General features: G+C 41.4%; 1 protein-coding gene across 1 annotated transcript in view; it reads left to right on the top strand.

Annotated features, from left to right (window-relative positions):
• The window catches only part of LOC147641785 (microtubule-associated protein RP/EB family member 1A-like), a 4,476-nt gene extending 88 nt beyond the window's left edge, over positions 1-4,388 (top strand). Inside the window, exons 1-8 of the mRNA XM_086799701.1 lie at positions 1-261; positions 1,310-1,378; positions 1,457-1,543; positions 1,662-1,771; positions 1,879-2,048; positions 2,121-2,236; positions 2,328-2,441; positions 3,172-4,388. The exon at positions 1-261 is cut by the window's left edge and continues 88 nt beyond it. Of these exons, the coding sequence (XP_086655827.1) occupies positions 151-261; positions 1,310-1,378; positions 1,457-1,543; positions 1,662-1,771; positions 1,879-2,048; positions 2,121-2,236; positions 2,328-2,441; positions 3,172-3,402 (1,008 nt within the window). The 5' untranslated portion in view covers positions 1-150 and the 3' untranslated portion in view covers positions 3,403-4,388. The remainder of the gene's footprint in view (positions 262-1,309; positions 1,379-1,456; positions 1,544-1,661; positions 1,772-1,878; positions 2,049-2,120; positions 2,237-2,327; positions 2,442-3,171) is intronic.
• Positions 4,389-11,953: the final 7,565 nt, after the last annotated feature.

The raw sequence follows: 11,953 nt of genomic DNA, 5'->3' as shown, positions 1-11,953 counted from the left end.
CTAGCTTTTCGCCGTAGCTGGAAGCCGCACTTGCGTGTCCTCTTCTCCATAGCCAAAAACTTCCCCTTTCCTCCATCATCTTTCGTTTCTCCTGTACATTATCCAAGTTTCACCAAGCTCTTTCCCATCCCCCATCCCCCTTCCCTGTCCATGGCTGCTGCTAACATCGGCATGATGGACGGTGCCTACTTCGTCGGCCGCAACGAGATCCTTCACTGGATCAACACAACGCTCCAGCTCAATCTCACCAAAGTTGAAGAGGTCGGCTTCTTTTCCTTCCTTCTCCCATGAACTAATGCTCTTTGTTATATTCCTACTTGCTTCGTGTCTTTCTTCTGTAAACAGTCTGTACAAGGTTCTGCAGTTTCCACTATTTAATGTCTGTGAAAGGTTCTAGGGTTCACAGAAAATTTGAAGCTTTTGAGCAAGGGAAATGCATTACGTTCTCCTGTAACTTTAGAGTCTGCAAAATGTATGAAGTTTTCCTGCAACTTTGACTCTTTGATTAGGCCATGGCGGTCTGATTTAATGTCAAACTAGGGTGGATTCCTATCTTACTATGATGCCACGTCACATTGAGCTCTGCATCATACCATTCAATGGTTGCATCATACCGTGCTTTAATGCATGTGCTACAGTTCGCTCTTCGTTGTACAATATGCATCATACCATTCTCATTATGCCATAATGCCATGCTACCAATCTTAGGCCCAAGATCCTCCTGTAGTTACCATTTTTTCACCACCCGTAGGCCCTTTTTTTCCTGCCTGTAAGCAATGCTGCCGAGGAAGCACCATGTGGGGTTTTGAACCAAGGACCTCCTCGTCCTAGTCAAACATCTCTACCACTTGAGCTATCAACCATGCTACCTGTGCTCTGCATCATACCATTTAACAGCAAAATTGCATCATACCGTTCTAATTATGCTACATTTTATCTGCATCATAGAAAACTGTGCTACATGTTCTCTGCATCATACCATTTAAGTGCATGATATGTGTGCTTTCCATCATACCATTTAATAGTCAAATTGCGTCATGCCATTCTTCTTATGCGATACTACATGTGCTCTGCATTATACTCTTCAACAGTGAAATTGCTTCTTATCATGCTTTAATGCCATTTTATGTGCGATAATATTAAACAGGAAAAAATGCTCTGTACCATTCTTATTATGCGATAATGCCATGCTGTATGTGGTCTGCATCATTTCATCTGACATTAAATTCCATCATACCATTCTAAACATGCAAAATTGCCATGCTACTTGACATCACGCCATCTAACATTCAAATTGCTCGAATTTCAGACTGCTAAAGGAGCTGTGCAGTGCCAACTTATTGATGCAGTCCATCCAGGCATTGTTCCTATGCACAAGGTTCGGAAAACTGTTAAAGTTCTTTCCAGTAAATGTGTCATCCAATTCCTGGCTCTCATTTTGAGCTTTTTTCCTCAGGTCAATTTTGAAGCCAAGACAGAGTATGAGATGATACAGAACTACAAAGTGCTACAGGATGCCTTCAACAAGCTGAAAATTGGAAAGGTACTTAAAACAATTCTGACTTCACCCAAAAAAATTGTGAAGCTTTAGGATGAGCTTCTGTGCATTACAGGTTCTTCATTTGAAATACTTATTACAAGGAGCTTGTTTTGGAAAACAGCATATTGAGGTGAACAAGCTTGTGAAAGGTCGGCCTCTGGACAACCTTGAGTTCATGCAGTGGTTGAAGCGGTACTGTGACTCGATAAATGGAGGGTTTTTCAACCAGAAGTATGATCTCTTTGCTTATTCACATGCTCTCCTTTTAACCTTTCTTCCTTAAGAACTTATTTTGTCTCTTTCAAAATGATCTCCCCTCCTTGTCTCTTTTATGACAGCTACAATCCTGTAGAGAGGAGAGACGCCTGTAAAGGAGGAAAAGAGACAAACAAGAAATCATGTCCTGCTGCTACAGCAACAGCAACAAAGGGAGTGCCTGTGACTGTCAAGGGCCCTGTAGTGGGACCTCGGCGTGTAGAAGTCTCTGCACCATCACCTGCAATTAATGGTTAGTGGTAATTGTTTAGGCATAGATGTACAGGTTTCTTAGAAGAGAACCTAAAGCCCCCTTGTTGAACAGGAAGCAAGAGCACGAAGTCCTTTCCTCTCTTGAGTGCTCCAGTTGCACCTACAGCACCTGTAGCTCCTGTGGTTCCCATGGTTCCAGCATCAGAAGTCGAGGGGCTGACTGAACAGGTTTTTTGACTGTGTGTTTGTCTCTCTCCCTTTTTGATTGGTAGGTTCTGTAGGAAGGATGTAACTCACATTGCAATTTTGATTATGGCAGATAACAGAACTTAAACTCTCGGTGGACAGTTTGGAAAAGGAGCGAGATTTCTACTTCGCAAAGCTCCGAGACATTGAGATCCTCTGCCAAAGTCCCCATATAGAAAATTTGCCGGTACCAATCCTTTTTTTTTTTTTTTCAGCTGGCCTTTGGCCCAAGATCCTCCCATAGTTACCAAATCTCACCGCCCGTAGACAGCAGCTGCCTGTAGGCGCTTATTTGTCCACCCCCGTAGGCAATGCCGCCGAGGAAGCACCAAGGGGGGTTTTGAACCCAAGACCTCTTGGTCCTAGGCAAATGCCTTCACCACTTGAGCTATCAACCTCATTGGCTTGCCGGTACCAATCTATCAGCTTATTGGTGAAGTTTTTAAGGTTGCAAGACATGGCCAGGAATTGTAATGCAGAAACTCAAGATTAAGCTTATTTTGGGCACGTTTAATTAAGCATAATCTGTTTAGGGTTCCACAGATTTTGAACGGTTCTTGTAGTGAGAGATGCACTGTAGGCCACCAAATTGTATATTATTCTCACCTTGTGGGTAGTAATAGCACTTGAAATGTGATGTGGCCATAGGGGTACATCTGAGTAGTTTCTTCTGAATGTGGGCAAATGTAATAGTAAAGAAGAATACATGCAGGCATATTGGCACTCTTTCCTCATCTTTGAGTTGAAATATAGGCATGCTTTTAGCAGCAGATTTTGAACCCTCTCATCTAGCAGATTAAATCTAGCCGCCGTAGCACCATCTCCTCGTACAGGTGAAATCGGGGTACGTAAGCAGTGTTTTGACATTCTTTTTTATTAAAGCAGGCATAACTGAGCATTGCTTTCTCACTTTGCAGGTGGTACTGGCAGTTCAGAAGATTCTGTATGCAGCAGATGATAGTCCATCTGTCTTTGAAGAGGCTCAAGCCATGGTGTCTCATTCTTGTGGTGCAATCAAAGAAGAAGCAGATGATGACTTTGCCAACAAGCCTAGAAAGGAGACCAACAAGCGGAAGTCTTTTGTGAACTCTGAAGTAGATGCTGTAGCAATTGCTACATTGTCCCCAAGGCAGCGCAGATATTCATGAGAGGATGCCTCCGGTCTAGAGAGGGAACCCCATTGTCACTCATCAAATGTTACCATGGGGCACACCAGCCATCTCACAGAAACAGCTTGTTTTGTGGAGATAAGCATAAGGCGGCCTCTCTTTGTAGGTTCTCCATCATTATTGCACATGTCTCAACAATCAGAACATGGTAAGATTGTTTCAGCATTCTAACCTGTGCATAAAGCAGGGCTGGTGCTTGCAGCACAAGTCTCATGGAAGTTTCAGGAGCAAGGATGTCAAGAATTCGGACTCCCAAGTCATTTTTGGGACATGTCTTTCAATCTTTATACATGTCCTGACACTTTTTAAAAGCTCGGTATGACAAGGTGTGGTTTCATTCCATTCCTTTTCTTCAGTCAATGCCCTTCTTCTGGGATATCAGTCAACTTCAACTGGGGAAGCCACTCTTTGGTTTCGGGGTTGGAGCCAACTGCTTCATCTTGTTTTCCAGCCCTATTGCAAGTTACAGCAGCAATAGCCTTCTAGCCTGTTATGTCAGCGTGTGTTTTTTGCCATCAAAGTTTTTTTTCTTTAGGTTCAGAGGAAGGAATCATAGCTTGATTTTTCTGTCGAAGATTTATCAGAGAAGGTTAGATGCAGTTTCCTGTTGAAGATTTATCACACAATGTCTTGTAGAGAGAAAATTAGAGACATTTTTTTTTTTGGGCAAATTGTTATGGAAATCATTGTGTTAAGGATTGTTTCTTGCATAACATAACCACCACCAGCTATTAGACTTGGGTTTACAAACTTCTACATAACCACTAGTTATGCCATCTAATAGACAGGTCAAACTTATTGTGGACATGCAAATTCAAGAGGCAAGATAAAAATAAGTATTAGCATTACAAACCGTGGAAAGTGGGCCAGAAAGACAACTAAAAAGTACACTTGGTTGGGGGCATAAATCAGTACCCTCTTTCAATTTTTTTAAACAAAATATTCTAATTAGAGGCACGCAAGGACAGAACAGCATTTATTATTAAGGCAATAATAACTCAAGCCTTTGGTTATCAAAGTAGCTGATATGAAAGCAGCTAGTGGAACCTCAGCCTCAAGGTCTCGGCTGTGATGATGAGCCTGTGAACTCGGTAGCTGTTTCTCAGTTTTGCTTTCCTCCGAGTTTCTTAATGTTTCCCTATTGTTCGGGAAATCATACACACTTGCTCTTCATTTTTAATGACAAAGAAAATTGAAAAAATTTGTCTTGCTTTCTTCGTTATATTTGTTTCAACCGGCTGTTAGAGAAACTCTCATTGAATTTTCAACCAGCTAAAGCACAATTTGAGGCTCTTTAGGTTGTGCAGTTCCTTCTTCAATGTGATACGTATGAGAAGCGCAAATTCGTACGAGTTATTTACTCTTTCACAAGCTCGCAGATGAGACTGTTGCATTGCACGAGTCACCTGGATATGAAGAACGGAGGACATGCTTAGGCCTGCACTAGCTTCAATTGTGCCATCAAGGTAAAAACTTAACTGTATTCGATACTTGATAAATCTTTATGAGGTTCAAATTTTACTGTTTTCTTGCTTGCTCCCAGCTTGTGTTCGGAAAAAAATTTAGACGTCATCTCCTACCTACTCTTCTTAGGACCTATTAGACATGTCATTGCATCATTAGGGTGGATGCATGCAAGCGCACCAAGCTCTTTCAGACATTAAGGTGGATCCATCCTAATTTTGACAAAGTGGTGCAAGCATTCCACAGATAATCCCATTGGGAGGAGTCACAAAATTGAGGCTTTAGCAAACCCATACTGTTCTGACTCACAAAATCTCTCTCTCTCTCTCTCTCTCCCCCCCACAGCTAGGACTAATATATGTTACATTTTTTGTTTACTTGTACGTATGGACATTAATTCGGGGCAATTTCACATGTGACACTTGGGACCTTGCATATCGGGTATGCAGAAGAGCAACAACATTTGTAGTTCTTTTGCATCTTCAGGCTCTTAGCTTTTTTTCGAAGTGTAGGCATCGGACTTATTTAATCTAACGCAGCCTTGCAAATATGTGACGTAAAATTAATTAGCAGAAGAAAAAGGTAGATCCTGAAATCTGTGTATGGTTCACGTTAGGTTTGGCAGCTACTCGATCACATAGCCCTGTGGGGGTAGCTTCCCACTCTCCCTAGTTGCTGCTTCCGGATGCTCCCTATTGATGTATTGTAGAGCTAGATACTTACCTTCAATCCTTTCTTTTCTTTTCCAAATAGTGTATAAGATGTCATATGGTTGTAACTTTGGTCTCATAGGTCACTTTGGCCTTTTGAAGACATTAATATAACATTTCATTTCTCTCTCTCTCTCTCTCACACACACACACAACTAGGACAAGGAAATGCTACATGTGGGAATGAATGTTATGTTCACATGTGACACTTCGGATGTATGCGGAAGCCGTGCTAGACTTGATCCAGACCTATGCCTATTGATTGGGAACATTAATGCAAGAGCAATGGGAGACGAACTGTGTTTTCAGTATGATGATATGAAAGAAAACTATCTTTGATTGTACAACTTCCATGGCCTTTCGCCTTTCAAAAGGGTTACCTAAGACCTCTATAAGGCCTGCTCCAAGAGTGGGGGCTAGAATATCTATGATTGAGACTGTGCCTTACCCATAATACTACTTTGGTCCACTATGTCTCCATGCATGCAATCCCTTTCCCTTAACATAACTATGATGTCCTATTGAGAACAATCATGCTTGATGCTTCACCTTTGAAATTGAGCTTAAAGCCAATGGTATGCTTCTTTGAGTACACAACTCCCGAGGAATGCTTTTCTCTAGTTTTGCCTTACCGCCTTATAAATACTACCTTCCATGGATTTGTGCACCTTTCTTGGGATAGCTTAGTGCTTAGATGGTTGACTTGAATGCTTTGGTACCAATGTTGCATGCAAGAAAAGCCTTGATGTACTTGAAGTCTTGATCCAACCTTAAGTCTATTGATTAGGAACATTAATGATTAGACATTAGAGATGAGAGAGATGAACTGAGTTTTCGGTATATTGATAAGATGTACTTGAGTATACAACTTCCATGGCTTTTCAAAAGGGTTACCTAAGATCTTTATGGATTGACTAAGACCTGACGTGAGAGGACTTACACACATAATAGAGTATATACAAGCGGTCCATAATGTGAACATGTTAAGATCTTTATGGATTGACTAAGACCTGACGTGAGAGGACTTACACACATAATAGAGTATATACAAGCGGTCCATAATGTGAACACGTTAAGAGGAGTGAGTAGATGTGAACTAGTCGATGTAGTACAGCTGTAAATATGTCGGTGAAGATATGTTGGTGCTAGCTATCAAACCCGCCAGTGATATAAACGTCGAATGGTCATGCAGGCGCCTCGTGAGTGTCAGCTCATGTTGAGCTTGACATCTCAACACTCCCCCTCAAGCTCAACTCTAGCTCATAAACTCCAAGCATATCTCAAAATCTATGGAGCTTCTCAGCTCCCAAGGCCTTCGTGAAGATGTCAACAACCTGATCATGTGTGCTGACGTAGGCCAAGTCAATGTCGCCTGTCAAGACTCTCTCTCTCCCATGAAATGGTACTGCATCTTAATGTGTTTCGTCCACGCATGGAAAACTGGGTTCTTGGCCAACTATATACTACTAAGATTGTCACAATATATGACAACCTTTCTCTCCACATGCAACCCCAAATCAACAAGTAGCTTGCATAACCAAGCTACCTCACATGTTGCCACTGCAGCTCCTTTGTACTCTACCTCTGTGCTCGACAAGGCAGCTATGGGCTGTTTCTTGCTGCTTCATGTCGCAACAACACTCCCCAATGAAAACATAAATCCACTGGTAGATCTTCTATCTAAGATGCTACCTGCCCAATCTACATCTGTGTACCCATATATCTCCATTGATACACCTGCTGCATAAAACAATGCATAATCAACAGTGGCCCTCAAATATCGAAGCGTGCATCGCACACTGTCAAGATGTGGTTTGCGTAGAACCTGCATAAATTGGCTCTCTAAGCTAACAATGTAGCTCAAATTTGGCATGCTGATCGTGACATAGATCAGACTCTCCACAATCTTTCTGTACATAGTGGGATCCTTCAACATATAACATGCATCCGCACTAAGCTTGCCATTTTGATCTAATGGCACCGAAATTGGCTTACAATCAATCATCCCATACTTGGTCAACATGTCCAATGCATACTATCTCTGTAGACACAGCCAAATACCCTCAGGTGTGCGAATGATCTCAATTTCCAAAAAGTAGCGTAGGTCTCCCAAATTCCTTCATCTCAAACTTTCTTTTGAGAAGACTTTTCACATGCTCAATCTCTTCCAAGTTATCACCCCCAACAATAAGATCATCTACATATATGGTGATGATCACAATACCCTTATCACTCTTGCGCACATATACAAAGAGTGATCTGCATCTGCCAATGAAAACCAATAAGGAAAAGATACTCAGCAATCTTGTCATGCCATGCTCGTGGAGCTTGCTTCAGCCCCCCATACAAGGCCTTACGAAGCTTACATACATACTCTGGGTGACTTGTATCCTCAAAACCTAGTGGTTGATCCATATACACCTCTTCTTGCAAGTCACCATGCAAGAACATATTTTTTACATCCATCTGATGTAAAAACCAACCTTTAGCTGATTGCAGCCACTGCAATCACAACTCTCACAGTTGCCATCTTTGCAACTGGGACAAATGTCTTCTCATAATCAATCCCATGTGTTTGTGCATATCCTTTGGCTACCAATCTAGCCTTGTACTTGCTTATGCTACCATCACTGTTATGTTTCACTTTATACACCCACTTACAACCAATAGCTTTCTTACCTTCAAGTAATGGCACCAAATCCCAAGTCTCATTTCCATACAATGCATCCATCTCCTCATCCATAGCTTTCTCCTCCCAACACACATTCCAATAGCCTCATCAAAGCATGTGGGTTCTACAACTTGCACAACTTTTGCCATATATGCATAGTGATGTGTCACATAACCGTCATAAGTCAATCTCTGCATAGGAATTTTGACTCTTTTAGATCTTCGTAACTTTGCATTTATAGCTTCCATAGCCTTCTTCACACTAGGTGTCCTTATTGCTGAAATTCCAAGCTCCTCATCAAGGCTCATCTCAGAGCCACTAGAATCTCCAATCAACAAGAAAATGCCTTGCATAAATGTCAGGCATACCAAGGGGCTCCACCACTTTCTCTTTGCCTTTATGTGATGCACCAACTACATTTTTCAAGACTGGTATTATGACGTAGCCTACCACTCCATGGTTTATCAATTGAACCACTGGATGAGGACTCTCTTGATCCACTCAATGACTGTGATTGTTGACCTGTATTCTATGCAACCACATTTCCACTTACATCAACCCCAACAACATCCTTTTCAGTAGCATACCAGCTACTCATCTCATCAAATACAACATCCTTTTCAGTAGCATACCAGCTACTTATCGCATCTAATACAACATCCCTGTTTACACTCAATCCACGTGTAGCAAGATTATAACATCTATATCCCTTTTGCTGAAGGGAATACCCAATAAACACACTTTTTTTGCTTTTGGATCCAGCTTGGTACATAACTCATGTGGCACATGCACACATGCAATACATCCAAAAACTTTCAAGTGAGACAAATCAGGTTCCTTGCCCCAATAAACTTCTCCTTTGGTGTTACATCATGTATGGTTGCAGTAGGAGTCCTGTTCATGATATAAACTGTTGTAGACATAGCCTCAGCCCAATAGCTATGTGGCATATTCTTCTCAGTCATCAATGCTCGTGCTATTTCTGCAATGTGCCTGTTTTTTCGCTTAGCAACTCCATTTTGATGCGGAGTGTATCTACATGTAAATTGTCTCTGTTTTTTCGCTTAGCAACTCCATTTTGATGCGGAGTGTATCTACATGTAAATTGTCTCTGAATGCCATTCTTTCGCAAATTCAGAGAACTCATTGGAGAAGTATTCTCCCCCTCCATCTAACCTTAGAAACTTCACATACTTTCATGTCTGTTTTTCAGCCATAACTATGAAATTCTGAAAATGAGTGAACACTTCACTCTTCTCTTTCATGAAGTACACCTACACTTTCCTTGTGTGGTCATCAATGAATGTTACGTAGTACCTGCAGTCACCCATAGACATAGTCTTCGTAGGACCCATACATCTGAATGCACAACATCTAGTACATTCCTACTCACATTTCTGTCATGTGGAAATACATATTTTGTTTGCTTTTCGAATTGACATGCTTCACAAACTTTTTGCATACCTTCAACTTAGGTAGCTCTGTCACAATTTCTTTAGTCTGCATAGACTTCATTCTTTGCACATTGACATGCCCAATTCTCTTATGCCAAATGTTTATATTTGCAATAACTCTTGAACTATTTGCAATCATTACAACACTCACTTCATGCATATTCACATTCAATGTAAACATTTTATCCACTCTGTTGCCTTTTGCAACCACCCTGCACTTATCTTTGAAGTCTTCTACACATAACAGTCATCTCAGGGTTAAAAAACAAACTTGCAAACCCTGCTTAATCATCTGGCCAACAGAAACCAGATTCTTTGTAATGTTCAGAACATGAAGTACATCTGCAAGGTACTTCACTTTACCATCCTGCATAGACAATGGCATATCTCCAACATGGGCAATCGGATGAGTAGTGTCATCCCCTGTTTCAACAAAACCTGATCTTTCAAGACTCTTTATTTCCTTGAACCACTCACCATGACTTGTCATGTGGTTCGAAGCACCTGAATCAACATACCATACATCATTCTTACATGTTGCTACATTATTTCCAGACACAGCATTAACCACATGTTGCATAACAAACAACCTCTCATTATCCTCATTATTTTTGCTAGAGGATGCATAGTTGTTTTGCTGCACTTTTTCATTTCGCATTTCACTTTGCTTCTTATAGCAATCTGCCTGCACATACCCACGCTTACCATAGTAAAAACAGCCTCGTGTATCATTATGTTGTCTTTGCCAATTACCACGACCTTGTTGACTCCACCTGCCTCTCTAAACTGGCCTCTTCCACCTATATGTTGTTGTTGTGAATCCTAGGACTGTTGCTGCTGCTAACCATAACTCTGATTACGTGTTCGGCTACCACCTTGGCCACGTCCATGACCTCTACCTCGTCCTCTACCTGAACTCCTTGGCCACGTCCATGACCTCTACCTCGTCCTCTACCTGAACTTGTGTAGAAGGCCTGCTATGAATTGTTTTTGTTTTATGAACTCAATTGTTTTTGTTTCATTATGCTGTCTTTGCCAATTACCACGACCTTGTTGACTCCACCTGCCTCTCTAAACTGGCCTCTTCCACCTATATGTTGTTGTTGTGAATCCTAGGACTGTTGCTGCTGCTAACCATAACTCTGATTACCTGTTCGGCTACCACCTTGGCCACGTCCATGACCTCTACCTCGTCCTCTACCTGAACTTGTGTAGAAGGCTTGCTATGAATTGTTTTATGAAGACTGTTGATCTTCACCCAAGTTCTTCTCTTCAATGATCAACATTGACACCAAATCTTCTGTGAAGTTGGGAATGTTCTCCTGAGTCTGAATAGATGTCTTAAACACCTTTTTTGTGGCCCAAGACCATGTAGACATACTTCTATCTTATTATCATCATCCACAGAAACACCAATTTGATGCAAGGGATTCCACAATGCCCTTGATCTTCAAAGCATAATCATTCACGGACATATTCTTCTTCTCCACAGTATGAAGCTCATTCTACAACTGAATTTTTTGTGCCTTGGTGTTGGTTTCATACAGCTTCACCAAGGTGTCCCAAGCCTCCTTAGATGACTTGGCATCCTGTATATACCCAATCATAGTGTCCTGTATGCTGATAAAAAGCCAATACATGACTTTCCTTGCTCCTTGATTCCAATCCTTGAACTCTTTTATATCTGCAGCAGTTGGATTATTCTCTGATGCCTCCTCATGTTCACCTAGTCCCAGTAACCTTTTCCCATCAGGAAATTGGTCAATCTAAACTTCCAAGCATGGAAGTTGTTCTTGTCAAGTTTCTCTGTAACAATCTGGTTTATTCCATCATTCAACATCTTTTCTACAACACAAATTTACCAACAGCAATAGTCTTGCTTGACTTGCACAAACTATTGTATTCTCTGTAGCGGTACTACACTGCACCCAAACTGTCACAACCAGTGAGGACAGTTACTTTGCATACATACACCCAATGACAACTTTGAGACCTCTTTGCAACACACACAGTGAGTGCACAACCAATTGCCCTTCCTGCAGTTCCAAAAACAGAGTTTTGCAGAGAATCCAAACTTACCCCCGCAATGTTTGTGAATGCTTGCAAACTTACCCCCACAGTGTTTGTGAATGCTTACAAACTAAAAAACGGAGGTCCAGACGCGCCCGAAACGCGTTTTCAGCTCGAAAAAATTTATCCAATAGAACATTATAGTTGCCCTGTAGCTTTCT

Source organism: Cibotium barometz, chromosome 1 (genome assembly GCF_041138505.1).
Source record: "Cibotium barometz isolate CiBa-2024 chromosome 1, ASM4113850v1, whole genome shotgun sequence".
NCBI classification, from domain to species: Eukaryota; Viridiplantae; Streptophyta; class Polypodiopsida; order Cyatheales; family Cibotiaceae; genus Cibotium; species Cibotium barometz.
The sequence above is the reverse complement of the archived record's forward strand: the minus strand, read 5'-3'. Positions and strand labels throughout refer to the sequence as shown.